The 27,946-nt window shown below is 36.6% G+C and overlaps 1 protein-coding gene across 7 annotated transcripts in view; it reads right to left on the bottom strand.

Moving 5' to 3' along the window:
• The window catches only part of LOC147915212 (uncharacterized), a 105,712-nt gene extending 78,238 nt beyond the window's left edge, over positions 1 to 27,474 (bottom strand). For 4 of the 7 annotated variants that reach the window (XR_015554509.1, XM_087440081.1, XM_087440082.1 and 1 more), the window contains exon 1: positions 27,316 to 27,440. Coding sequence is in view for 4 of the 7 variants with exons in the window: in XM_087440081.1 (XP_087296207.1) it covers positions 27,316 to 27,425 (110 nt within the window). In the remaining 3 variants the exon portion in view is untranslated. Of the gene's footprint in view, positions 1 to 27,315 lie in introns of all 7 variants that reach the window. The other 3 variants (XR_015554508.1, XM_087440080.1, XR_015554510.1) reach the window with 2 other exon arrangements.
• Between the last annotated feature and the right edge of the window lie 472 nt (positions 27,475 to 27,946).

The raw sequence follows: 27,946 nt of genomic DNA, 5'->3' as shown, positions 1-27,946 counted from the left end.
CCTAGAAAAATTCTCTCTTTAGGTCAGAGGTGTCACATTTCATTACATCATGGGAAAGAGTACTCAAAGAGCTGTATCTGAGGAACTACACACAAAGAGTGTGACCTATACCTAGATATGATTAGATGATAAGATTCTTGACTTTGAGCTGATGCAATTATGGAATGAGACTTTTCAGTCTTGGGGAAAAAGGAATGAATATATTTTGCATGTGGGAGGGATATAAATTGTTGTAGCCTGAAGACAAACTGTGGCAGATTGTATTTTTCAAAGAAGGCTGTAACTAGATCTCCTATCTCACTTTTTCTTCTTACAATATGATTTTGATACTCCTCCCATCAAGAGCTATTCCCTTCCCTTGAGCCTGGGCAGGATTGTGACAATGAATGCCATATGGCTTTTGAGAGTAGGTTATAAAGCATGATACATCTTTCTAGTTCACTTAGAATGCTTGCTCCTAAAACCTAGCCACTAGGTTTATATAATCCTAAGAGACCTGTGTGGAGAGGGCCATGTAAAGAACGTAGGACCTTTGCCTACAGACCAGACTGAGCTCCCATCTGATAGCCAGCACCAACTTGGCAGTTATGTGAGTAAGCCATCTTGAATCTTTCAGCCCCCAGTTGAACCACTTTCAGCTAATGCTGCATGGAAGCTTGCAGATTTGTAAGCAAAATAAATTAATGTTGTGGTTTAAGCTACTAAGTTTTGGAGTGGTTTGTTACACAGAATAGACAACTGATACAACATTGAACACAGAATAAAATCAAACTCCTGTCCCATCCTATGAGGCCCTGTATGATCTTTCTACCTATTCCCACCTATTCCCCAACCTCATGTCATACTGTTCTCTACTGTGCTCGCTTTGTTCCAATCACGCTGACTTTTCTCCTCTTTTCTAAAATTTAGCTAGTTCTTTTCTTTAGACTTTGTCATTGTCACCCTCCTGATAATATTCTTTCTCCAAATCTTACAATTCAGGTTGAAGTTTATAGATTACCAAAAACTCTAGCCCATTTACCTATGTATTTTTATGATGACATTTCTATCTATCTATCTGTCTGTCTATCTATCTAATCTATCTAATCGATCTGTCTGTCTATCTATCTATCCATCTATCTATCTATCTATCTGTCTATCTATTCTTCCCACTACTAAAACAAGCTCTCTGAGAACAGGGACATTGTTCTTGTTTTCTTCTCTATCTCCATTACCTAGAACAATTCTTGGCACATAGTAGGTACTACACAAATGTTTGTTGAGTGAACAAACCAATGGAAATAAATACTAATTCAGTTTTACAGTATAAAGCAAAATAGAAATCTAAGATTTAATATAATACATATTTCCTAGAAAAAATGGTGCTTTCTTTTTAAATTAAATCCATTAAATTGACTTACAAAAAGGTTCACAATTTTGTGATATTTTGAAAATTAAGTTGAAGTCTATACCACTTGGATCATCTCTGTAACTTCCTCCATATCAATAAATAGTACAAAATAAAATAAAATTGTCAGATAAAACTTGACATATTTAGTTACTTGATTTTTTTCTCTTGATATGAGTCTTTTACTTCCTGCAAGGCAAATAAAAATATAATTCTGCAATTTTTTTTCAATGTCATGTTTGGAGTTGAGTGTTAAACTGTTAAAAGTTCTTTTCCATAGAGGAAAACATGTATAGATAATAGTCAATAAAAGAAAAGACTCCAATTTCCAAGAATTTGGGATGTGGATCCATGGCATAGCAGTGATATAGCTTTTTATCTAATCAATGTGTAAAATAGAAAAATGATATTATTTACATGGAATTTACTTCCTTGCACTCCAAAGCTTGGGTAACTGAGTGCACAAATATAGTTAGAATAATTCTTCTCACCAAGAATTAGCCACCTCTTCAGAGTCACAAAATAAGAAAGAGGAATTGCCCTAGTGATTTTCTCCCTGGGGAGGGACAGTAGTCTGAAATCTCATTAGCATCTAATTCTGAAAGAATCAGGGGATCTGTTTATATCAAAACCTAATGTTTGTAGCTTTCATCCACTTTCCTTGGGATTTCCTGAGATATATCCTACTGAGAGAGGTACACCAAGTCTTTTAGGCTTAAGAAGCATGAAGAATAGTCACAGCCTTAGGCCAGCAGACAGTCTTCTACTCTGATCATCCACATCCCTGTTCTGAACAACCTCTACTGTTGGCTCTTGCACAAGAATCTCTTGGGATTAGTAGTTGGTAGACTCTAATTGGCTATTATTTCTTGCTCATTTTCTTTCGCCTTTGATAAGAGCGAGAGGCTGCGCCTTTAATAGATTTTGCACTTATGTCTTATTTTATTAGCCTAATCATAATGCAATTCCACTTAAACACAAACACAGCAACAGCAATCATTACTTAATTCTAATTCCTAACTCACTGTAAATAAGCCAGCCTATGCTTTTATTAACCAATTTCCAATGCACCTAAATATTAACATATATTTAGCTTATCATGGTGCCTAACTCTCCCTGATGAGCAAAAAGATTATATTTACTTGTGCTTATCTTGCTGTTTCACAAGATGTTCCATTGATTTCCATACTGTTCCCTTAAGCTGTTATGTACAGTCACCTTCTCCATCCTCTGCTTCCCACTGTTGGCTCCTTGTCTTTTTCTTTAGACTCCTGCTTGGTCTTGTTCCTCTATTAGGGACAGCTCCCTTGGTGATCTAGCTTCCTCCACTTTCCTTACCTTCAGATGGTCTCATAGTGTCTTCCATCATTCTTCACATATATTATTTGCTTTATGCCATACTATATTTGTAAAATACTTAAAAGATTGGTAGTATTTTTATTTTATAGATGATGAAACTGAAGTACGGGAGATAAATGACTCCCCAGAGGCCATGGTTTGTGGCCCTTGTAGTGAGTTTAATGGGAGGAAGGCAGGGGTGAAATGCCAGAATAGAGAAGTTAGAGAGAACTGAGATGAGTGATAGAGACCTAAGAAAGAGGGAGTTAAATGGTCCAGGGCATAAAATGACCTGAAGAACAGTAGAAATAAAAAGAGGGAAAGACCTTAAAATTGATGACTCCTCTATTCTGATAACTTCAAAGTGCATTTCAATTTGAAATCTGTATGACCTCATTGCATGGGGACGGATGAAAAAAACACATACAGAGCATTTATCTTTTCCTGAAGCTTCCCAAATTCACAAAATTCCTAAGATATTGAAAGCAAAAGTACCATGAACATGTTTAGTTTTATATCAGTTTTTGCCATTTCTTTTTATTGCTCCAGATACATTTCATAAATTCAATTTCATATGTTATTTAACCTTATCTACCTAACATGATATTGTTCAGCTGACACAGTCTTTTTATTAAATCTTAATCACACACATTTTAGGGGTCTAAAATTATGCATTTATTATACTTTACCTATCTGGGAAAAAAATGACTTCCATAAAGATCATGGTCCCTAGTAGTGGACTTAAGGATGCTATTACTCCACCTGCTCGGAAGTTATCAGTTTTCCCTGGTGTATCTCTGTCAGTCTCAAGGTTGGGTCTCTGTCCAATCGTTTACTTCTTGTTTACCTGGCCAATGTGAACAGCTACAGAGTTTGCATATGATGCATATCCAAGGGGTGCCACTGGGATTCTGAAGTGCACAGTTTCTATTAGGGCCCTTAGCAGAACATACTCCAACTACTACAAAGAGAAAACACACCTATACCTACCAACAAACAGAAGATTCATTTGATGAGTGTCTACAAGGAGACAAGGTATATGATAAGTGTTGGGAACTCAAAAGTGAATAGTACAGGCCCAGCCGCACTCTCCTGGGGCTTACATTCTAGTGTAATGGGGAGGAGCAGATAATAATAAAGTAAAAAATAGAGCAAAACATTGGGGAGTAAAAAGTGCTATGAAGGAAAGTAAAGCAGGATAATCGGGTAGACAGACATGGATGTTATCTTAGGAAAAAAACACAACTTCTCTTAGGAGTGGAGATATAAACAGAAAAGCTACTCTGTAAGAGGATATATGAACAGAAATCTGAATGAAGTGAGTAAGTGAGCCTGCCATGAAGCTCTGTGGAGGAATAGTATTGCGGGGTGGGGCGTAGCAAGTGCAAATGTCCTGAGACAAAAGTGTGCTCACAGTACTTAAGGAATAGCAAGGGAACCATGGTGACTAGAGTGAAGTAGGCAACTGGTAGAATTGTAGGACATGAAGACCCAGAGAAAGCTAGAGATCAGTCCAACTGGTGACTTGTAAGCAGTGGTAAGAACTGAGGAATTTATTCTAAGTATGATGGGAAATCATTGAAAGGTTTTGAGCAGAGGAGTAACATTATGTGATTTGCCACTTAGAAGTACCATTCTTGCTGCTATGTGGAGAATAGACTGAGAAGTGCAAGACAGTAAGCAATGAGACAAGTTAGGAGGCTACAGAAGTTTTCCACATTAGATTAGGTGATGACTTCAATTGGGTTATTGTTGGTAGTGGTGGTGGATGTGGTGAGAAGAGTGAAAATAAGAACATATGCTTGAGGTAGCTCTGATTACCTTTGCTCTGACTACTGTTCATTGAGGCATTAGATATGAGGTTTAAGAGAAAAAGAAGGATGAAATGTGACTGCAACATTTTAATCCTGAGCAACTAGATAAGTGGTGGTGCCATTTTCTTTCATAGAAAACATTGGAAGACAAGAAAGTTGAGGGCAGAAAATAATAGGAATCAAGACATTATGTTTGGAGATGTTGAGTTGAGGTGCCTAAAGACATCCAATTAGAGGTCATTGTGGTTTGTATTGGGAGTCAATTGAGCTAATCGAGAATTATGTTTCCCAAAATTCCCTTCCCTGAATAGTTCTAGATGGGTCAAAAGAGACATTTTGTGTGAGATTTGGAAGGCAGAAGTGAAGCAGCAACCATATTCTTTTTATTCTCAGGAGGATAACGAGAGAATTTTGCAGTGCACACACGTGGTCACTTATCTGCTGACTCACCTCGCTGGTGTGAGGCAGCAGCCAACTCGCAGAAACTTAAGGAGTATAAAAAAGAAAATGAGTATCTAGCACTAGTGATGTGTTCTTTACCGTTTGCATTATAATGGATAGATGAATAGTGAGAATGAAGCATATTATTAAATAATGTGACAAGGGATTTAAGTCATAATTAAAGAACAGTCCTTGGCCAGAAAGGATAACAAACAGCTTACACGAAGCTCCCGTTGGTCCTGGAGCCTGGCAGTGCTGGCAATGCTTTTAAGAGGCTGCAGAGTAAGATCTGCTGCAGTTTTGCTGGGCCTGTTAAAAATAGCCCTAGGCCAGACACAGGCCATCCATCCGAATGAAGTGGATCACTCAGCACCTGCTTCCGGTATCCTGTCTTCTGTTACTCCATGTGCTTCTCCAGATACTGATGGGTCCTTGGCCCTTACTTCTAGGTGTAATGGTGATCTCTGCCCGGGGAGAAAGTAATGATCCCGGGAACACGATATGCAAGCCAGGCATATATTTATCATCTCAGGATGGAACTTCCATTACTAGTAATAGCTATCTCGTATTAAGCCCTCACTCTGTGCCAAGCTCTTGCAAAACACATTCCAGATCTTATCTCATTTAATCCTGACAACAGTGGTGTAAGGCAAGTTCTGGTATTATTTCCATTTTGCATTTAAATAAGTTTAGTTGTAAAGAAATTAGGTATATTGCTCAAGGTCTCACAATAAATGGCAGAACAATAAAAACTCAACCAGGTGCCACCTGCTTCTAATGACTGACATCATTTACTATATTAAATTGCTCCCACGGGCTTAGGAGAAGCTTGGGGGAAGCTTCTTTCTTGCAGAAACTTTGGGGAGTATAAGACTGGTTGCTTTGAAATTGAACTCGGATGTGGCCCCTAGATTCTTTGAAATTTTGAAAGAGAGAGTAGAACCGCAATGACTCTTGTGATGTTTCAAAGGAAATAGTGAGTTTCTGTTTTGAAATAGAGGTAACAGATATATCTTTAAGACAGATCCTTTTTTTTCAGAAAAATCACTTGAATGAACCTATAACTAGGTAAATAAAAAGCAGACTCTACTATCAGAAAAGCTATTTCAAATTATTCATTATAAGCAGTAAAAATGCTCTGTATAATAATGGAGAATATGGTCACTATGGTACATCTCTGCAGACTGACATTTGATTTTTTTGTTAATAGGATGAGACTTGACTGTTCTAGAAAACAACAGCTTGTCCTGTGGAGAATTCTGAGTACTTGCTGATGGAAAATTAGAGACTAAATACTGAAAAGCAAAGGAGCTGTTTTCCTGAGACTCCTTCTGGGACTCTGAGTGCAGCAGTGGTGAGCTAGGTGGCAGAGGTGAAGAGTGGCGCTAGAGGAGCAATTGCTGGAACAAAAAGGCAACAGGTACAACCCACCAGGAAGATGCAGCCATCATAAGCATCTATGTACTAAAAAACGTGGCTACAAATCATATGAAGCAAAACTATTGGAAATAGAAGAATTTCACAAAATAATAGATTAAAAAATTTCCAGTAAACAGAGAATGTAGAATTTTTGCCAAAATGCTCATAGAATATATTAGTTAAAAAATTTGATAAAATCCAAGCAAAATTCACATGTGTTGTAATAATGGAAGACAGAATAAAATTAAAAGTTAAAAGCAAAAATACCCCAAATTAATGAATGTTTTCCAAATAAAAATACTGTTCTATATTTTCGTGTCAAAAAAGAAATCAAAACCAAAATCAAAGATTATTTAGAAATGAATTTTACTACATATCAAATCATATATTAAAATCATACTCAAAAGAAATTTTACACATTAAATGCATTTTTTTAAAAGCCTGATAATAAATGAAATTTGCATTCACCTCAAGAATCTAGAAAACAACAAAATAAACCAAAAAAAAAAAATTTGAGAACCAAAACCAGCAGAAATTATTATGTTACATAAACTAGGTCTAAGCATCCTTTTTGACCCTCTATTAAACAATACAGAGAACAAGTAAAAACAAGTCAGTTTCTTGCTCTAGGAAATACTTGTTCTTGGAAGATAAGACTGTGAACTAACTAAAATAGCTTTTTAATCAAAACTAGTCACTTGTTCATCAATACTCACTTCAAGATCCTCACTTCATGGTGCCCATCAATCTTATTTCTTAAACCTGCCAAATCCCAACCAGTTTCCCTCCTGGCAAGACTCACTTTAAAATCATTCAGTCCAGACACTACAACCTAATAAACATCTCTCTCTCCCTCTGACTTTCCCTTTCTGAGACACTACACTAGTACTCTATCCAGGTGTTATTCTTCTTTACTGTATTAGGTCTAATAAACTCAACTTTGCTTGACTGATGATATTTCTGGAGGAATTTTAGGGAGTTAACAGTCAAGGGAAGAAAAAGAAAGAAATCAATATATATGAAAAACTATTTAAATGAGGGAGAAGTAACAAATCGTTTTCACAGAAGAATTCCAAATAATATATGGAAATACTCATGCCCCCGTCCGGGAGGTGGAGCTTAATTCTTATCCCTTCCCCACATCTCCCCATTGAGGATGGGCTAGATGAGGCTGATATCTTCCAAAGAATTGTATACAGAGAGGCAAAAAGGGTAAATTTACAATGGAAAACCCTGGCAAACACTACCTTAACCAAATGATGAACGTTAATATCACCAGTGATGCCATGTGGACATCCTTAGCCCCCGATATGATGTGAGGAAAAGGGCACTCTGTGGCATTTTTTCCCCAAATGCAGAACCCCAGTCTAATCTTGAGAAAAACAACAGGTAGATCCATATTTGGGGACATTCAGCAAGATACCTGCCCAGTATGCCCCAAGAAGTTTCAAGGTCGTGAAAATCAGGAAAGACTGGGAAACTATCACAGATCAGAGGATACCGTGGAAATAGGACAACTATAAGCAATGGGGTAGCCTGGTTTGAATCCTGGATCAGTAAGAGGACACTAAAGGAAGGACTGATGAAATCCAAATAAGTCTGGAGTTTAGTTATAGCAGTGTTCAAATAAAGTATTGAAACTGAAAACAAAAGAAAAGTTACTTGATAAATACAAAAAAATACGTCTGATAATTTTGACTAAAAACAAAGAGAAAAAATTAAGTAGTACTTAAAAAGGGGCATAACCAAAGATCCGAGCTGATTTTAAAATAACAATCGAGAATTTTATTGTACATATTTGAAAATTTAAATAAAATAAAAAAGTTCTTTAAAAAGTAATTTAAAATACCAAAACTTAACCATGAATATTTTGGAATGTAGGAAATAAATTACTCAAAGTGATGGGATGTCTCTGGTAGACAGCAAACACTCTATACAGTTATATTAATTAAAACAATACAGAGGAAGAGTAAAGCATGTATATACACCGGAGAAATATAATTTGCATAAAGATTATAGCAATACTCTGGGAAGGAAAATACCTGCTTAAGTTCCTGGACCCTGAGATTTGAAGATTTATAGTTCTAAAAGGATGGACTCATATGGCCCTGACCAAGGTCTGCTAGCAGGGAAGGTCACCAGAGACCATAGAAGGGAACTCATCAGGAGTGAAGGCAGCAGCATCTCGAGAACCTCAGGGTTGTTTATTGGTCAGGGCTGGTTCAATAATGTGTGTGAATGAAACAGGAAGGCCCTCTGGATCCAGTCAAGCTGACACTGTGGTATTGGTCAGGGTTCTCCAGAGAAAAAGAACCAATAGTATATGTATATGTATATGTATTTCGGTGTATGTATATATATGTATATGTGTGTGTATGTGTATGTATAGACATATATATATGTATATATGCAGAGAGACAGAGATTTACTTTAAGGAATTGGCTTATGAGGTAGTGGACACTTGGCAAGTCCAAAATCTCAGGGTAGGCTAGCAGGCTGGAGACCCAGGGAAGAGTTGCAGTTTGAGTCCAAAGATGGTCTGTTAGTATAATTTCCTCTTCATCTGGGGAGGTCAGATTTTTCCTATTAAGGTGTTCAACTGATTGGACAAGGCCTACCCACATTATGAGGATAATCTGCTTTACTCAAAGTCTGCAGATTTAAATATTAATCTCATCTAAAAAAATACCTTCACAGAAACATCTAGAATAATTTTTGAGCAAATATTTGGGTACCATGGCCTACCTAAGTTGACACATAAAATTAACTATCACAACTATGTCTTGCTTTAATGGCTGTCCATATGAGTATGAACTATCACAGCTCTCTATCTGTGGGACCAGCAGTAGGAAGCAGTAGAGCTGCTCCCAACAGTTTTGGACTGAGTAAGCTACTAGCGTTCTTGGGTCTTTCATGTGCAAAAAGAGGAAGAGGGAAATTCCATTACTTTATGGTGGTGCAAAAGCACTATGCATTTGGTAGAAACTACTTTGAATTTTGAATTTTGCTCTTTTCCCAGGCTAGCAATATGGGGTATAATACTTTCGTGATGCAGCAAGGTGCAGCTCCCTGTCAGCGCTGCGATCATGAGGGTAAACAACCAATAACTTCCAATCGTCTTGTACTCAGACAACCATTCTGTTGTTCACTTTCAATACAGTATTCAATAAATTACATGAGATATTCAACACTTTATTATCAAATAGGCTTTGTGTTAGATGATTTTGCCCAAATGTAGGCTACGGTAAGTGTTCTGAGCACGTTTAAGATAGGCTAGGCTAGGCCATGATGTTTGGTAGGTTAGGTGTGTTAAGTGCATTTTCAACTTATGATATTTTCAACTTATGATGGTTTTATCAGGACATAACCCTATTGTAAGTTGAGAAAGATCCGTACATATAATTATGTTAAAAGTTATTTGTGGATAAGTATAGCCATGGTTAGTTGCTAAATGGTAAGCAACATAGTAAACCATGGATTAATGGCCATTATATATTAATAAATTATCAAATCAGTGAGAAAGTACTTAAACAACATACAAGAGCAATGGATGAAGTGAAAGTAATTCATAGAAGAAGAAATAAATAAATGCAACAATCATAAGAAAAAGTCAAACATTGGTGATAAGGGATGTATTTGAAAATAATGTAGTTCAAAATTTCTCTATCAGGTTAACTTTTTTTAAAAAAAGCAATGATTAGTGAATATAACAGAGTGGGGAAATATACACAGTGGGTGGAAAAGTAAATTGAAGAACAAAGTACGTTCTCCTACCAATGTTTGAAATGTGCAAACACTTTGAATCAAAAAATCCACTTGCAGGGGCCAGCCCGGTGGCGCAAATGGTTAAGTGCGCGCGCTCCGCTGCAGTGGCCCGGGTTCGCGGGTTCGGATCCCGGGCGTGCACTGACGCACCGCTTGGCAAGCCGTGCTGTGGCGGCATCCCATATAAAGTGGAGGAAGATGGGCATGGATGTTAGCCCAGGGCCAGTCTTCCTCAGCAAAAGGAGGAGGATTGGCAGATGTTAGCTCAGGGCCGATCTTCCTCACAAAAAAAAAAAATCCACTTTCAGAATTTAATCCCATAGAAATTCTCCCACTTAGCTGTTCATTATTGAGTCATTTTTAAGAAACAAAGTAAATGAAGTCATCGTATATTTTATTAATATGGGGATGGTTTAATAAAGGGAGACGTTTACAATTTGGAGTAGCTGGCTGTTATAAGAATGAGATGTACTCAAACTAAAAAGCTTCTGCACAGCAAAGGAAACCATCAACAAAATGAAAAGACAACCTAACAATTGGGAGAAGGTATTTGCAAGCCATACATCGGATGAGGGGTTAATCTCCAAAATATATAAAGAACTCCTGCATCTCAACAACAAAAAAACTAACAACCCAATTAAAAAATGGGCAAAACACCTGAACAGACATTTCTCCAAAGAAGATATACAGATGGCCAAAAGACACATGAAAAGATATTCAACATCATTAACTATCAGGGAAATGAAAATCAAAACTACAATGAGATATCACCTCACGCCTGTCAGAATGGCTATAATTAACAAGACAGGAAACAACAAGTGTTGGAGAGGATGTGGAGAGAAGGGAACTCTCATAACACTGCTGGTGGGAGTGTAAACTGGTGCAGCCACTATGGAAAACAGTATGGAGATTCCTCAAAAAAATAAGGATAGAACTACCATATGATTCAGCTATTCCACTGCTGGGTATTTATCCAAAGAACTTGAAAACACCAATGCATAAAGATACATGCACCCCTGTGTTCATTGCAGCGTTATTCACAATAGCCAAGACTTGGAAGCAACCTAAGTGCCCATCAAGGGACGAATGGATAAAGAAGCTGTGGTATATATACACAATGGAATACTACTCAGCCATAAGAAACGATGAAATCCAGCCATTTGTGACAACATGGATGGACATTGAGGGTATTAAGCAAAGTGAAATAAGTCAGAGGGAGAAGGTCAAATACCATATGATCTCACTCATCAAGTAGTAGACAATAACAACAACAAACAAACATATAGAGACAGAGATTGGATTGGTGGTTACCAGAGGGGAAGGGGGGAGGGAGGAGGGCGAAAGGGCTAATTAGGCACATGTGTGTGGTGATGGATTGTAATTAGTATTTGGGTGGTGAACATGATGTAATCCATGCAGAAATAGAAGTATAATGGTGTACACCTGAAATTTATACAATGTTATAAACCAATGTTGCTGCAATAAACTAAAAATTAAAAAAAATAAAAAATAAAGTAAAAAGAAAATAAATCATGATGATTTTAAAATACAATTTTAATAATATTAAAATATTAATAATTTTATAATACTTTTCACATATAAAACACTAGCAATAAAATTATAAAATCAGAAACCCTGGGAAAAAAAAAGAAATTGACTTTGAAAAAAAAAATACATATACTTATTTTTAAAAACTATGTATATATGCATCCCTGTTATCTGAAATGGAACATTAGCAAACTCAATTCACAAATAAAAACAATGGTTTAGAACTTTAAAATTAAAGTAGTCTTTGATAGAAATTCATGGAAGGTGATCTTAACATTGTGTAATATTGAAATGTCAGAATACAAGAAAATTTGTATTTGAAATCATGGAATAGAGAACCTTCTGACTAGTCATTCTGCAATTCTACTGATAGAAAAAATGTAAAATAAAATTAATTGCAAGATACCAATCAAAAAAATAAAAATAAAAAAGAATGAGATGTACTGATGTGCAAGGATGCCCATGTTATTTTGTTTGTGAGGTGGAGAAAAATGCTAATTGCAGAGGAGTGTACATAGTCAGGTTTCATTTTGTAAAAATAAATATATTCTTGTGTATTTTTCTGACACATACATATATGTATGCATATACACACATACATATACACATATATACTTGCATGTGCAAATTCTAAATTGTACACATCAATATGCTCACAGATTATAACTAGTGTATAACAACTTGGAGGGATAGATATGGAAAAATTATTTTCACTTTACACACTTCCGTGTTATTGAATATTTTCAATGAGCAGTCACTTCTTTTAAGGTTACTTATTTTAAATTGTAGGCAAGTGTTACTGGAAACCTAATACCCTCCACACCTTGCCTCAATAAATTTAGATGCTCCTGCCATTGTTATGTCATTTATCACTCTATACATGACTGCTTTCTATGTAAGCCATCAGGTACAGCATACCAGGTGTGTTATGACCACAAAATACCCTTAATGCTTAATTCAATATAAAATTATTAGTAAATATTGGACAATGAAATAAATAAAAAATAATGTATAAATAAATGATTTAGTAGGATAAAGGATAAATGAAAGAATAAAGTAATAGTAGAGGAAATAAGAAAAATGAGTATGACATATTAGAAAGTTACAATCTTCTGCAAAGAATTAAAAAAATGAAAAGCATGCTAAACATCAAAATTTAACTAGGTGGAAGTAATAGCAATTAGACATTGATGGAAATTATTTACTAGTTTTTTTCTATTTTACAAACAAAATAGAACATGATCACGTACATTATTAAATATAACAAAATAACTTTGCTATAAAGTTGCTTAAATTGTAATAACACATTTCATTCATTGGATTTCTTCAAAGCATTAGAATTTTCTCATAATTAATAGATGTTATCGTGAGTAGAAAAATTGCTATTTTGCTGAAATAATTGACATCAGTTTTTCATATCATAGTTAAACTAACCATATTTAATATGAAAACTTATTTTTAAAAATTATACACTTTCCTTGGTTATTTGTGTATTGCTTTTCAATTAGTAGCTTTCAGTTGGCAAGAAGGGAAAGTACCTGATGTGTTACGTTTATTTTTTCTATAGGTAATTACTGTTCAAAAGATGTAAAAGGCATGGTCCAGAACCCAGGGTGCTTAGAATGCATTAGACACATCCATGCTGACATCAGAAAGCTGATTTGCTCCCATTACTAAATGTGTTACTTTACCATGTTGTTTCTTCCAAGAAAAGTAGACACATTCATAAAAACATAACCCTGAAACTTTCTGAAAATTTATGTGTAAGAGAGGAAAATAAAATGCGGGCTTTAGGAATGGTGATCGCTTCCTTTTAAATGTTTAATAGGGTGGCTAATTTATGCCACTGTCAAATTTTTGAGCTGTACAAAGCTTATCTTTTTTACTTCAGGTAGATTTTGTTCAATCTCTCTGAATAATAAACCATTTCTAAGTCAATGTAGGAAACAACTGGAAAATTTTGTGTTGCTTTTCAGTTTTCTTTTGGAGAACTACGCTAGTAGCACTAGTTTCCCCTTTTTAGAAGCTGGGTAATAGGTAACTTACTCTTGAAATATTCTATTAATACTATATCCTGTGTCCGCTCAACTAGTTCAGGGGTCAAAAAACTACAGCTCGTAGCCCACTGCCTGTTTTTGTAAATAAAGTTTATTGGAACACATTGGCCTGTTCGTTTGCATATTGTCTATGGCTGCTGTTTCGTTGTAACAGTGGAGTTGAGTAGTTGAAACAGAGACTATGTGGACTGCGAAGCCTAAAATCTATCTGGCGCTTTACAGAAAACATTTGTTCATTCCTGAACTGAACTCATTGACCCTTGTGTCCTGCCCTGTCACCATAATAAACTAATACCCAGAAACTATGGAGCGTACACATGGGCTACAGCGGCATTTCTTATACTTGAGAAATGTAGATCATCCCTTTGAAAGATAAAAACTATTCTGGACCATGAGTAATGACTTAAATTACTTTTATTATATATATGAATAAACATATAACTAGGTATACTTTCTTTTTATTTATAGCTTTAGTTTATTCCAAGATACATTTAAAGTACTAAGAAACAAAATGAACATTAAGTGGGTTTAACGATGATGTCATTGTGCACAAACTAAATCAGCGCTTGAAGCATGAAAACGGCACCACCTGAATGACAGTCTTTTGAGCTTGGCACATAGGCCCTACTGCACCCCCTGTGATGCCTTAGTTATCCCTCTGTTTTTCTCCATTAACGTTGCCATGAAACCTGCTTTAGAACAGAAAAAAATGGCATCATTTGGGCTTGACTTCTTTAGTAAGCATATTATAGATGGAGAAAGATCAGATAATTGGTGTTCTAAAACTGCCTCTGTTCTTTTCTCCTTTTCTCAGGACCATTAATGTATTCCCTCATGATACCAACTCGTTTCCCAACTGGTATGCGATGCAGGCACTGGAACCCCACGGCAGTCCTTGTTTATAATGACCATCCAGGTGACTTGATATGAGCTCATGTATGTATATTAGAATATTACTAAAATGAAGAGGAAAATTAAACTATTCTCATTGAGAACTTGTAGATTACCAAAATACATTTGCACACCATTCTGTTTAAGAAAAGCTGACCCACAGCAAAGGCAAAAATATTTTAAAAGAAAGGAAGCGCAGGTTATTGGTCACTTAGTTCATTCAGTAAGGCAAGGGTGAAAGATGCTATAATGTTACTTAATGCTGGAGCAGCTTTTATTATAGACTTCTAAAACTTGAGCAGAGTCACAAACAGTTCCCTCTATTACAACAGTATCCATCCTCCTATCGGCAACCTAACCAATTTAATAAAATAAGCACATTAATTGTCAATTCTGCATAATACAGAATTACGAAGGAATTGAACAGAATATGGAAGATATGTTTCCTGTACTGCAAACGCTTATAGCTAACCTAAAATAACAAAAGTTACTACATCAAATAGTTACGTAGTATAGAGTTTCAAGTCTGTGTATGAACAACTGCCAAAATAAGTGGTAAAAATAATAAATACTTTAAAAATTCTAAAGGAATTTGATTAACTAATCAATGATATAAGATACAGGACAAATGATATAAGATACAGGAATTTGCTGTAGTAAAGATTCTTATAACAATGAATCATAGTAAAATTCTTATTACTATAATACCAAATCCATGTATGAAAAAAACTGGCCAAGCCATTATATTTCATCAAAAAATGGGATCTCCAATTTTAACTTAGACATATTTTGATGCTTACTTAACACCTCTAGAGAGGATTAATTTAGATAATTATATTTATAAGATTATATAATTACTAAAACAACTAGGAAATTATGATTCTTCTGGATAATACATCTCTGATTTGAACATTTTCCAGGTACCAAGAGTCTCTACTGTTTAACTAACTGTTCTAGAGCAGACCATGGAATTTTCTCGGGTGAGGATGACTGAGAATGATAACTTGGAGTCAATTCTAGGTTACTTTTACTTTAATTTTCTTCCAAAGCAGCAAATAAACAGAGCACCTGATGAAAATGAGGTAAGATAGTAGGTGGGTGGATATGACAACACACTTTGCCTCCTATACCTCATTAGTACCTATACCTATACCACCTCATTATTTGTGTCAGCAATATGTGTCAGCAAGACTAGTCTGTTTACTAATGGAGGTATATGTATAGAAGGTATAGGTACTAGCACTAGGTACTAATGAGGTATAGGAGGCAGTATATTACCTCAGGGAGGTGCTTCAGGGTTTGATGGTCTTGGCAAACCATTGGGAATGAGATGCTGCTGAGTCAGAGAGTGGACCTGTGGGCTCACTGGCTTTTGTGTCCCGATAGTCATGTTTGCACTCAGAAAAAACTTGCACTATTTTAAAAGGCAGTAATTCCATTTTTCAGGAAGCTTCATCTCCACGCCATCTCTGCAGGACCTAGGAGGTTCACTTTTATGCACACTTAGGCGTAGCTGGGCCTATCATACCAATAATATTCTGCTTCTCTAATTACCAGTACCTGGAAAAATTGTTTCTTGAAACAAAGGGAAAATACAGGTACAAGAAATAAGGACAATGAGAAAGAAAAACAATGATATATTTTTAATTTAAAAGATTCCAAATTATTTTGATAAAAAATATACTTTGGATTATTATTCCATCATAGAATCCTCTGAAAGTTTTTATGATTTTGAAATGTTATTAATAATCACAAAATACTCAAGAAATTTAGTATAGAGATAAATTTTGTTATACAAATGCAATAATGGCTACATCATAGCAAGAAATGATATATGAACTCCGTCTGATACGGTAGCATCTATTACATTCCCTCTTTCTCTCAGAATAGACTGTGGCACATTATAAAATAGATTCCCTTTAGTTCATGACTTTTTCAGTTGCAAATTCATGTAAACTATAGGACCAGTTTGGCACCTGCTGTGATCATGAGTCTACTGCTGTTTCTCTAATCAGAAAACATTCCTATTAGATAAACCATCTGGCTTGAAAAGCATCCCTTTTGCATTCAAAATGGTTTTGTTAGAATTCAGCCAAAGTATATTTTAAAAGGAAATATGTGTCAGCAAGACTAGTCTGTTTACTAATGGAATAGTCGTCTATTAAAATACCATTTGTGAATAAAAGCCATAGAATGAAAATATTACACAACATGAATATGTTCTAGTTATATGTGAAAATGTTGGTGGTGGCAACCTTTGTCTAAGGCCGTCTACTGAAATCTGTTGAGATTTAGTCAGTCATAGTCATCATCTGATCAGAGCCAACTAAATTGCATGTTATTCTGATTGCAATCATTTTCATTGAAGTGTGACATATCATGAATGTTGCTTCGTGACCATCAGTATTACCTGTGGGTACTAGGGTACCACTTGGTTATCAACTGAATCATGTTTATTCTTGTGGATGTGAGTCATCTTTATTTATGCTCATATTCTTCAGGCTATATATATTTTATATCATTTAGTCAAATAACAATAGCAATATAATTTACTTGAGAAATAATTCATAGGAATCCAAAATATCTAGCCTTAATATTTTGAGTGAATTTTGGGCACTACTAACATGAAAAATAAAATATTGAAGCAGAGGACTCTTAAAGTTAATAATGCTTAACGGTTGTATGGAAAAAAGTAAATACTAAAAGAAATGCTGCTCTTTGATCTTTTCAATTAACGTGTTTATCAAAATTTTATTGTGTGCACATACTTGGTAAGATGTTCTTAGTTATATTTCAAAAAACAGAGACGTGGTTCCTGCCTTCAAGGAGTTTGCATCTATTTGAAGAAGCAAGACTAATACATAAAATAACTGCCGAGTTGTGAAAGAGTGCCGGTGGATTTTTGAGATTCAATTGAAAATATCGCAAAGATCAGAAAAAGGGAAAATCAAAATGGCAGAGGTAGAATTTAGGAGTGTTTTGGTGGTCAAGTTGGTGTTAGAAGGATAGAAGGCAAAAAGGCAAAACGCTTGGGAGGAACCCAAATGGAAGAGCGGAAGTATAGGATACAGGTACAATGATCTTTTGAGAAGCATGTGATGGGATTGGGATTTGAATAAGTCAAACTTAAGACATTGGTAGCCATCCGGAGTCCTTGTAATGTGAATCAAATAATTTAATGTTTGCCCATATGTATCATTACTCTCATTTTTTGCTTTTAGTTTTTCAATTGGACTGTAAGCTTCTTGCCCACAGAGCATATGTATTCTGGAGCACATAGTAACTAATGGTGCCTTGAACATTCTGGCACTCATAGGATATTGTTTCAAAGGAATGAGTGTTTGAATGGGTACATAATAAATGCTGTTCATGTAATTTTCTTTTTCTGTGTGATTAAAAACACCTCTGTCATTTTTTGCTAAAAATCCTAAAACTTTTTATATTAGCAATGCCTGAAGTGAGTATGAAGTAACTTTATTGAATTAGTGTAAATATATGATCATTGCTAAATTGAAAGAAATTATAAAGACGAAACTGGAGAATCCTTGAGAATCCTCAAATTGCCTTTTGCATCCCACCTTGTTGGGTTTCCTTGTGGGTTTCCTCTTTTTGCTGGCTTTAAATTCCCGCTATTGAAATCACTCTTGTGGAAATGACAGCAGACATGAAATCATTGTCTTCGGGAGTTTAGCAGGAACATGCTGTATATTTTGGGGACTGTTATGTATTATCTGAATCTAGAAATAGGTGCTGGAACACTTTGCCATCACACTATTAACAGGGACATTATCATCAGACTTGGTAAGTAACAGCTTTGAAAGCAGAGAGTTTTGTTCTGAAAGAGAATAATGAAGTACAGTTAAATTTCAGTAGGCAGGGAAAAAACAAGATAAATTTCTAGGACTTAGGAAGGAGCACCATAAGTAATTAGGTATAAAAAAGAAAGCAAACTATGTCAAAATAAGTCTACCTGCATATTCAGTGTGTGTGTGTGTGTGTGTGTGTGTTTATACACAGTGTGTGTATGTGTTATATAAAAGTTCTGCACCTATAAATGAGCTAAAAAAGTGCAAAAAAGTGAAATAATAAATTTATAAGAATAAATAATTATTTTCAATAACTGATGTTTATATTCAAGCACCTTCTATTTTCTGTTAATGAGTACCTTAAGAGTAGGCACTCTATAAAATTATTAATTAGCCAAAAACCTGTTTCTGATAGATATGTAGGTTAATAAAACTGACATATGCCATTTATTGATTATTTACATATGCCAGGCACTCTGCCAAGTGTTTATATATTCATATTTTAAAATTTATTTCTCACTGTCCTCCTGTGGTTTTTTATAAATGAGGAAACTGTCACAAAGAGGTACAGGACCCTCTACAATGCCATAGAACAGGGCCTATGAATTTAATCACTGTATCCCAGACAGCTTTTGATGCAAGTCTAGACACAAAGGAGGAAGTGGGTGGCTCCTAGTGTTGTTTTTATTGTTATGGTTGATGTTTTCCTGATCTACTGGACTTCCAAATCAAGATACTGTTAATCAGTAAAGTTGTTCGAGTGAACAATAAGTAAGTGTTGCCACTTGAAGGATGAGAACCCAGTTTGAGGCAAGACTTCTTGAAAGTGATCAGTAAACCCAGAAGTGTGGGCTTAGCTCACAGCATCCAAATCAGAGCTGTAGAAACTTCAAGGGCTTGTTGAATACTCACAAGAATATAGGATTGGATTCTCCTGATCTCACCAAAAAGAAATGGACTAAATATGAAAGCATTCATGAATGAGCAATTGAATGATGATGTGTTTTTACTGTGGTTATGTATTTATGTTTTTTAATCATTGTAGATCTCTGTGCAATCACAAGCAGAATAATATAGTGGTTAACATCACAATCTCTGGTACCTGTGCCTGATTTTGAATCTGTCACTTTTAGCTGTGTGACCTTAACAAAGCCACTTCACCTCTTTGTGCCTCAGTTTTCTCATCAAGGGTTGGTTTGAGGATTAAAAAAGTTAAGTACTTAAACACTTAGTACAATGCCTGACACATGGTGAGCACTAAATCTTGTTAGTCACTATTATTATGGTTTTTATGTAGATACCCCTAAGTGAGATAGAAGGATACACTAGTTATTTTAAATCACTGATTTTTAATTGTTAAAAGGTGACTTATCAAAGCAAGGATGGAGAAAAGGTTTTCTTTATTTAAATCTCCCTGGAAATTATAAATCTCTCTCTCCCCACTCCACCCTACCCCACACCAAGTTCTTTATCTTCCTCCCAGTTGAGAATCATATGTTCTAAGGAGAGATCTTACTTACAGTACTGCCTTGTAAATGTGAATGATGTGAAGGCAGAAAAAGATTAGAAGCATTGATTTAAGTAGGGTTGCATCACGTGACCTTAACTAACTAAATAGTAGATTTCTTCGCTTGGGTTTTTGACTTGCTCTCTGAAACAACCTTTGAACCTTGCTGTGGAATATAATCCTCAACAGGAGGGTGTAAATCCACTCCAAGTACCGCCAAGTGAGAAGCTGCTTACCTAGCAGAGTTCTAGGGAAAAAATGTACCTCCCTTGAGGAACAGGAATGAATATTTTCTCTTCATTGGCAAGAGTTTCATATAACTGATTGTCTCCTTGTCTTTGACTTGCCTTTAATAATACGCAAAACAGTGAATATGCATGTTTTTAAATATGATCGATTAGAGATGTAAGTTACCAAAAGAGTTGTAGGGAGCATAACCTCCTGTAATAGGAGTAAGCCCCCATGAGATGGCAGTTACAATATTACTCTGTGGTCACTTTTTTTACTTAGAGAAAAAAATATGTTTTACATTTTCACAAGAGAAAACTGTGAATATGTTTCCACTCACCTAGTCGATGTCATATTTTCATATTTAGCTCCTAACAGATTTTTTTGTTTCTGGTGTTGGTTGAATTGTGTTCCCCGAAAAGGTAAGTGGAAGTTCTAACCCCTGGTACTTGAGAATGTGACCTTATTTGAAAATAGGACCTTTGTAGACATAATCAAGTTAGAATATGGTCATAGTGGACTAGGTCGCCCCTAAATCTAATGACTGGTATTCTTTTAAGCAGAGGCAGATTTGGATGCAGGGACACAGACACACACAGAGAGGAGACGGCCATGTGAAGATGGAGGCAGAAATTGGAGTGATACTGCTGGAGCCAAAGAATGCCAAGCATTGCCTGCAACCATGACAAGCTACGAAAAGGCAAGAAAAGATTCTTCCCTGGAGCCTTCAGGGAGAACATGACCCGACTGATGTCTGGATTTCAGACTTCTAGTCTCCAGAACTGTGAGAGAGTAAGTTTCTTTTGCTTTAAGCCATCAGTTAGTGGTGATTTGTTATGGCAGCCCTAGGAAACTAATACAGTTTGTATCATCCACAACATTCCAACCATAATCGCCTTCTTTTAGATCTTCAAATGCATGAAGTATTTTCCTGCCTTGAGTCCTGCATAGGCTGTTCACTCTGCCTGGAATACTTTTATTCAGATCCCCCCATGGCTGGCGTTTGCTTTTCCTTATGGACTTAGGCCAGAGACCTTCCCTGAGGACCTAAATGAAAGTAGCCAGGCATTTACTCCCCACCACATCAGCCTACTTTAATTCCTACATAGAGATTATATTGGGTATTTTTCTTTTTTGTCTATTTTTTTCTTTGTGAGTTTGTTTATTTTTTGTTCCTACACCACTAGAATATGAACTCTATGAGAACTAGAATTTTATGTTTGTTCGGTACCCAGAATAGAGTCTGTAGAATGTAAGCAGTCAATAAATATTCACTGAATGAATGAATGATGTCATATTTTTTATCCCTCAAACAGAACATTGTGATATCATAGAACAAGATCCTGAAATATCTTAGTTGTTTCAATTTTATAAACAGCTATTGTACATCTCTATGAGCATGACATTTATGGTATTTTTATTTTTTTAACTTTAGTTAGTAAAATTGGGCTTGCAAAAATTATTTCATAGATATTCTTTTAAATCTGAATAACTAGCAGATATTGCCACAGTATTGGTAACTGAAAAGTACATTTTCCACTATGTGGTTACTCTTAATTTTTGCAAGTCAGCTACTAACAGGAAAAATAAGCTTTTAGCAAATTTTCCTTCTTTTAGCCAACAAATTCCTAAAGGTAGTAGTTGATATATTCTTCAGTTTTCAGTTAACTTGTCAAGAATATAAAGTACAATCTGATTTGCTCTTTCTTGGTAATCTTAAAGTAATGGGCATAATGCATGAATATGTAATAGTGTGCTTGTGAAGGAGCGTGGTGGGCTGGATGGAACTAAGAACTTCTCTAATTTCCTTTCCAGGCAGTGATTTCATAAATATTTCCAACACAAATGGCCTCTTCTATTTGATAACTTTGGTGAAATTCTTGCCTACAGTTTTATAGCGTATGGCACTAACAACCTCCCTAAAATGTTCTGGACTTTTTTGATACTTTTTAGTCTTAAACTACCCTTACAAGTTGTTGGGGTTTATCTTGAATGTTCATCAGAGTTTGTTCTTGGATTGGTTTTTTAAAAGTTGTAGTTCAGATTTGCGATAACCTAGAGCCTTGTGTGTTTTTTGTCATGGTGCCTGGTTCGATTTACATGCAGTAGTTAGCATGTTTGTTATTTCTATCAACTGATACCTTGATATCTTTCTCCAATATTAATTTTCTTTAAAAAAATCTGTTTTTAACTTTCTATTCATTTTGTTCCTCTGTTAGTCAGTCACACCATCCCACGTTTGGACAGTTGTTCAGCCCCTTAAACATAGGAGGGATCCAGTATCTTTTTTTCTTTCTTTTCCTCACCTCTCACCAATTCATCAGCAAAACCTACTAGTTTTATTCTTAAATCTATTCATTTTACTCATCTCCAAAGCATCACTGGGACAACTGAATAAACTGCTGATGGACTCCCCTTTCTCACTTAAGTGCTCTGGGTGATTCATTCCCTCACACCCTAGTGATTAGAAAGAAAGTAAATCCTATCCCGCTACTGCCATGCTTCATCCTCTGAAATAACGTGTCACTGTGCCTAGTGCAGGCTCCTCACTAGGACCTTCAAGGACTACAGGAACTGACCCTGCCAACTACTCACACTACACTAACTCTAGTGTTCATTTATATGAGATAATAAATCTCCCTGCTACTTAAGCCATTTAAAGTTGGGTCTCATGTTAACTGTAGACCAAAGTAGCTTAATTGATATGTTTTCTAGTTCATTACTCTGTCCAGTTGTCTTAATGCAGGCAACAAAATTTGAAATTATCATGCTTATTTATGCATTTCCTTTTTTTGTCTGTCTCCCTGCATTTTAAGACAAAGAACGTTGTCTATTTTATATTCACTTCTGACCCAATGTCTAGAATGTTGTTTGGCACATAGTAGATACTGAATAAATATGTAAAAATATATGATGAATACATTCAATATATCAAATTTATATCCTTAATATCTAAAGGTAAACATCTCTCTTCTCATTTACTATCACAGCTTTAGTTTATTAGCTCTTTCCAGAAATACTTTAATATTCTCTATCAAAATATCTTTTTCTATAGTTTATACTCCATCAATTCATCTTCCACACTGCTGCTAAAGCAGAAAAGATCCTAGCTGCTTAAAATCTGTCTACAGTGCCCTACTATAGTAGTATAATATAGTTTGTAGTACTATACTATAGTAGTATAGTATAGCATGTAGTATATAGTACTATACTATAGTAGTGTAGTATAGCACTCTACTGTAGTGCCTACAAAGGCAAATTCACACTGCATTGTATGGTAGACATCAGGCCTTTACCTGCTAATCCAACTTGTCTCCTTCCAGTCTGTAAAATAATCATACCCAAGATCTCCAGTCTCTTCCAAAAAACCATGTTTTTTGGAAGAAAACCAATAGGCAGAATTCTAAGATGGTTCACAATATCCCTACCTTCTGGTGTGCACGCTTTGTATAATGCCTCCCTTTGAGTGTGAGTGGGCCTGACTCAATCAGGTGAGCCGTTTTAAAAGAAGATGTGGAAGTCAGAGATGGAAGAAGTAAGAGGTATTCAAAGCTACAGCAGATGCCCTCCTGGCCACAAGGGACATCAGTCCTATAATCACAAGGAACTGAATTCAGTCAACAACCTGAATAAGCTTGGAAACAGACTCAAAACTCCAGATAAGAACCCCAGTCAGGCTGACATTTTGATTGCTGCTTTGTGAGAGACTAAGCAGACAGCTCAGTGGAAATATACCCAGAATTCTGACCTACACAACTGTGAGATAATATATGGGTGTTTTTTTGAGCTGCTAAGTGTGTGGTAATTTGTTCTGCAGCAATGGAACACTAATCCATTACGCTTTCTCAGTTCTCCTTGCCTTTCACCCATTGTTCCTTCTAATTTCAGTCTACGTCTGCCTGGTAGATACTCAGCCATCCTTTAAGATCCAATGCATGCATTACTTTCTTTAGCAATTCTTCCTCTGCAAAACACCTTTCTCTCAACCCAAGCTAGTTTGTTTCCCCAAGCTTCATCACTCTCCTCCCAGTGGCTTTCATTGTCTAACATGAAATGTTTCCTATGTCTATTATTTTAGAGTCATAGTATTCTGATTTTAAACTGAAGCTATGACCTCTATATTGGCAGGACAAGTGTTATACTGGAACCAGGTTATCAGGAGTCTCCTGATAAAGGCATACCCCAAGTATCCTGAAGACATTTGTTTGACCCAATAGCTTTGTCTCAGACTTCTCCCCACATTAATCCTCAATGGACCAAAGACTGATTAAGTCCACAATTGACAATGGACATAGAAGGTAACAACAATATAAAATTTTAGCAACTGACTTGTGGTTTACAATGGCATAATAATGACATCTCTATTGTCTTTGCCTCTCCTCTCCGAAATCATTCCAAAACAATGAGAATTGTAAGAAAAAGACGAGAAATACAGCTCCATCTTTGGTGAAGCTAGAAACTGTCAGTAACCCTAAAAAAAAACATGAAAAATGCCTACTAAATCCAGTGACAATAATAATATGATGTAAGAAAATGCTAAGAAAAGAAACCTACAGCTGCACCATCAGATAATGCTGGCATAGAGAACTCTCCAATGTAGGTGGTCACCCTGAGGGATAAAATATCACCAACACTGCATTTCTAGAATGGTAGGATGAGCTGTGGGAACTTTTCTAGATGTTGTTTAGCATCACAGAGAACTAAGGAGATGAGGCTGAAGAAGAAAACACACAAACATGCTGCAAGCAGCCCTGCCACTGCTGCTTTCTCTCAGCTGGGAGAAGTAAAAGCTAAATAATTCTTCTCTATTTTTGTATATTTCTCTCTCTGTTGTATATGTGCATGTGTGCTTGTGTAAATCATATGCACATACACACACATAAACTTGAAACCTTATGGTATAAAAAATTTCTTCATGGGGGCCAGCCTGATGGTGCAAGTGGTTAAGTGTGCGTGCTCCACTGCGGCAGCCTGAGGTTCGCTGGTTCGGATCCCGGGTGCGCACCAATGCACTGCTTGTCGAGCCATGCTGTGGCGGCATCCCATATAAAGTAGAGGAAGATGGACACAGATGTTAGCTCAGGGCCAAGCTTCCTCATAAAAAAGAGGAGGATTGGCATCAGATGTTAGCTCAGGGCTTATCTTTCTCACACACACACAAAAAAATTTCTTCATGAACCAGGGAGATATCCTGGTAGCCTGTAAACTGTTCTCATTCTTATGCCACAGAAACCTCCTACCAAGAGATGGTGGTATGGGCGGAATTCACCTCACTCAAAGATAATTAATACTTTAAAATATTCAACACAGCGTCCACAAATATTCTGCAAGTTAAAAAATAAGGAACAGAAAAAACGAAAATGGCAAATAAGGAAAACATAGCAGAAAAATATCACCTTGGAGAAGATGCAAAATTTTGACCAAACTATATGGAAAATATAAAGTAGGAGCTCAAAGCAGGGATATAAGAGAATGTGAAAGATATTGGATAAATACATACATATATACATAAAAGAAACTATAGAGCTCAAGAGACAAGAAGAAGAGAAAATAAAACCTTCAGAGAAATGAGTCCATACAGAAAACATCAAAGGGATAGACTCTGCTGGGAAGGGAGGGGAAGGTCAGACTGGAAAATAGACTAAAATAGAATTAAAGTAGAAAGACAATGAATAGAATTAAAGGAATTAGGGAGAACTGACTGATAAATAAGACACCCAAAGCAGATCCAAAATACATATAATTGGTATCCTTGAATAAAAGAACCAAAGGAAACAAAAATTTCAAGATATAATTCAAAGATTTTCCTAGAACAATAAAAAAATCTTTAATGTATAAATTGATAAGAAAAGCTTTAATGTGTAGATTGAATGGGCAAACTACGTCTAAAATAAAACTGTGCGACAATGCCTACTATACTTCTTTGAGTTCACAGTTAAAGAATAATCCTTCAGGCTTTGAGGAAAAAGGATAAAGATGCCTATAGTGGGTAAAGAACAGAAAACCTCACATATTCCAACTCTTTTCAATTTTCAAGCAAAGAGGAACCTGGGTATTTTATACTGTCAAAATTTCATCCTGATACACAATTTCAAATACAGAAGAACACAAAGAATGTATTCCTCATGAGCTCTGTGGAAGAAATGTCTAGAGGACAACTTGGTCAACACAGTAGTAAATATAGACATTAGGGTGCAAGATTGGCAATGATCATTGTGTTCATTTATTTATTTTTTTTCATTTAATTGCTGTATGAAAATTAATCCAGTTGTGGAAATTATAGCTTCCAATAGACTTTAGTTACAAATATCATAAAGTCTGTCAATACAGAAAAAATCATCACTACTATCAAATGTCAATAATATAAGTGGGAGAGAAGGGAGAGGTATTATAACTGATGATTTCCTCTTGTTTTATAGCTGAGTCAAAAGAGGTTTTTTAAAACTGACAAATCAAGCAATGAATGTATATATTAATTTTTTAAAGTAAATTAGTGTAAAGAACTAAAAAAAAAATCTGGATGACAAAGTAAAATCAAATAGATATTATCTATAAAATGTGTTAACACAGTATAGAGAAAGTAGAAATTAAAAAGATGGATGGAGAGGGCGGAGTCAAGATGGCGGCGTAGGCAGACTCTGAACTCACCTCCTCCCGCAGACACAGCCATTTTACAACTACTCGTGGAAAAATTACCCCTGAGACAGAACTGAAAACTGGATAAGAGGAACTCCTGCAACAACGGACAATCCTAACTGGGGTGGAAGAGGCAGAGACTCCCTTCTGGAGAGAAAAGACGCCGCCTTCACAAGCCGCCAGCGTCACGGCCGCCGGGAGCAGCTCACAGGTACGCAGCCTCCCTGGAGCCGCGGGGCCCTGAGCCGGGGAGCGCCCCCGCTGTGGGCATTTTGTGGACCCAGCACAATCGACACCAGTGGCATAATATCTGACTTTGCCTGCTACTGAAGCATTGGGGAGTACCCCAGAAAACCCAGTTCACAAAGAAACTAAAACTGGCTCTTAAAGGGCCCGCGCACAAACTCACCCGTTCCAGAAAGCATCCTAAAATCACCAGAAAGAAAGGTGCACACTGCTTTGGTGATAAGAGACTCACCTAATAGGCCCTGAGTGCATCTCGGTGAGGGGTGAGACCTCTCCAGGGACTGGGACATTGGCGGCGGCCATTGTTGTGGCCTGGTGTGAGCGTGCTGACACAGACGCCATTGGAGTTTTCCCTGAGACCTGCTAGCCCAGGGTCTGCCCCACCCGCTAGAGCACCGATTTAATCCAGCTCAGCCAAGGCAGGCAGCCCACCCTAGAGACTGGCCCCACCTAACAACAAGCCCTCAGGCAACGTGTGGGCCTGCATAGATTGGTGACTGGATTTTCTGCAGCCTGGCAACTGAGCTGACTTGAGCGGGGCAGGGTGTGCACAAGGAGCGGGTGGAGAGTGTGGGGTGGTGGCGGAGTGTGTGGGGCTCCCGCCGTGGAGAGACTGGGTCCGCTTGGGGAGGTCGGGGCGCTCACACGGGGCAGGACTGTGTTGACTGTGTGTGTGGACCTCTGGGCGGCAGGGCTTGTCAGCTTCAGAAGACTTGTGCTTCTCAAAGACCCACATAGGAGGTTTGCCCCACCTTCCAAAGCCTGAAACAATTGGGTGCTCCTGTGCCTGAGGCCAACCCCACCCAGCTGCAATCCTCAGAGAGCTGACAAGAGACCTAATAGGCTAGAGGTTTACAGCAATT

Source organism: Ceratotherium simum, chromosome 15 (assembly GCF_057802395.1).
Source record: "Ceratotherium simum simum isolate JZ-2026a chromosome 15, ASM5780239v1, whole genome shotgun sequence".
NCBI classification, from domain to species: Eukaryota; Metazoa; Chordata; class Mammalia; order Perissodactyla; family Rhinocerotidae; genus Ceratotherium; species Ceratotherium simum.
Note: the sequence above shows the minus strand (reverse complement) of the source record. Positions and strands in the feature narration are given on the sequence as shown.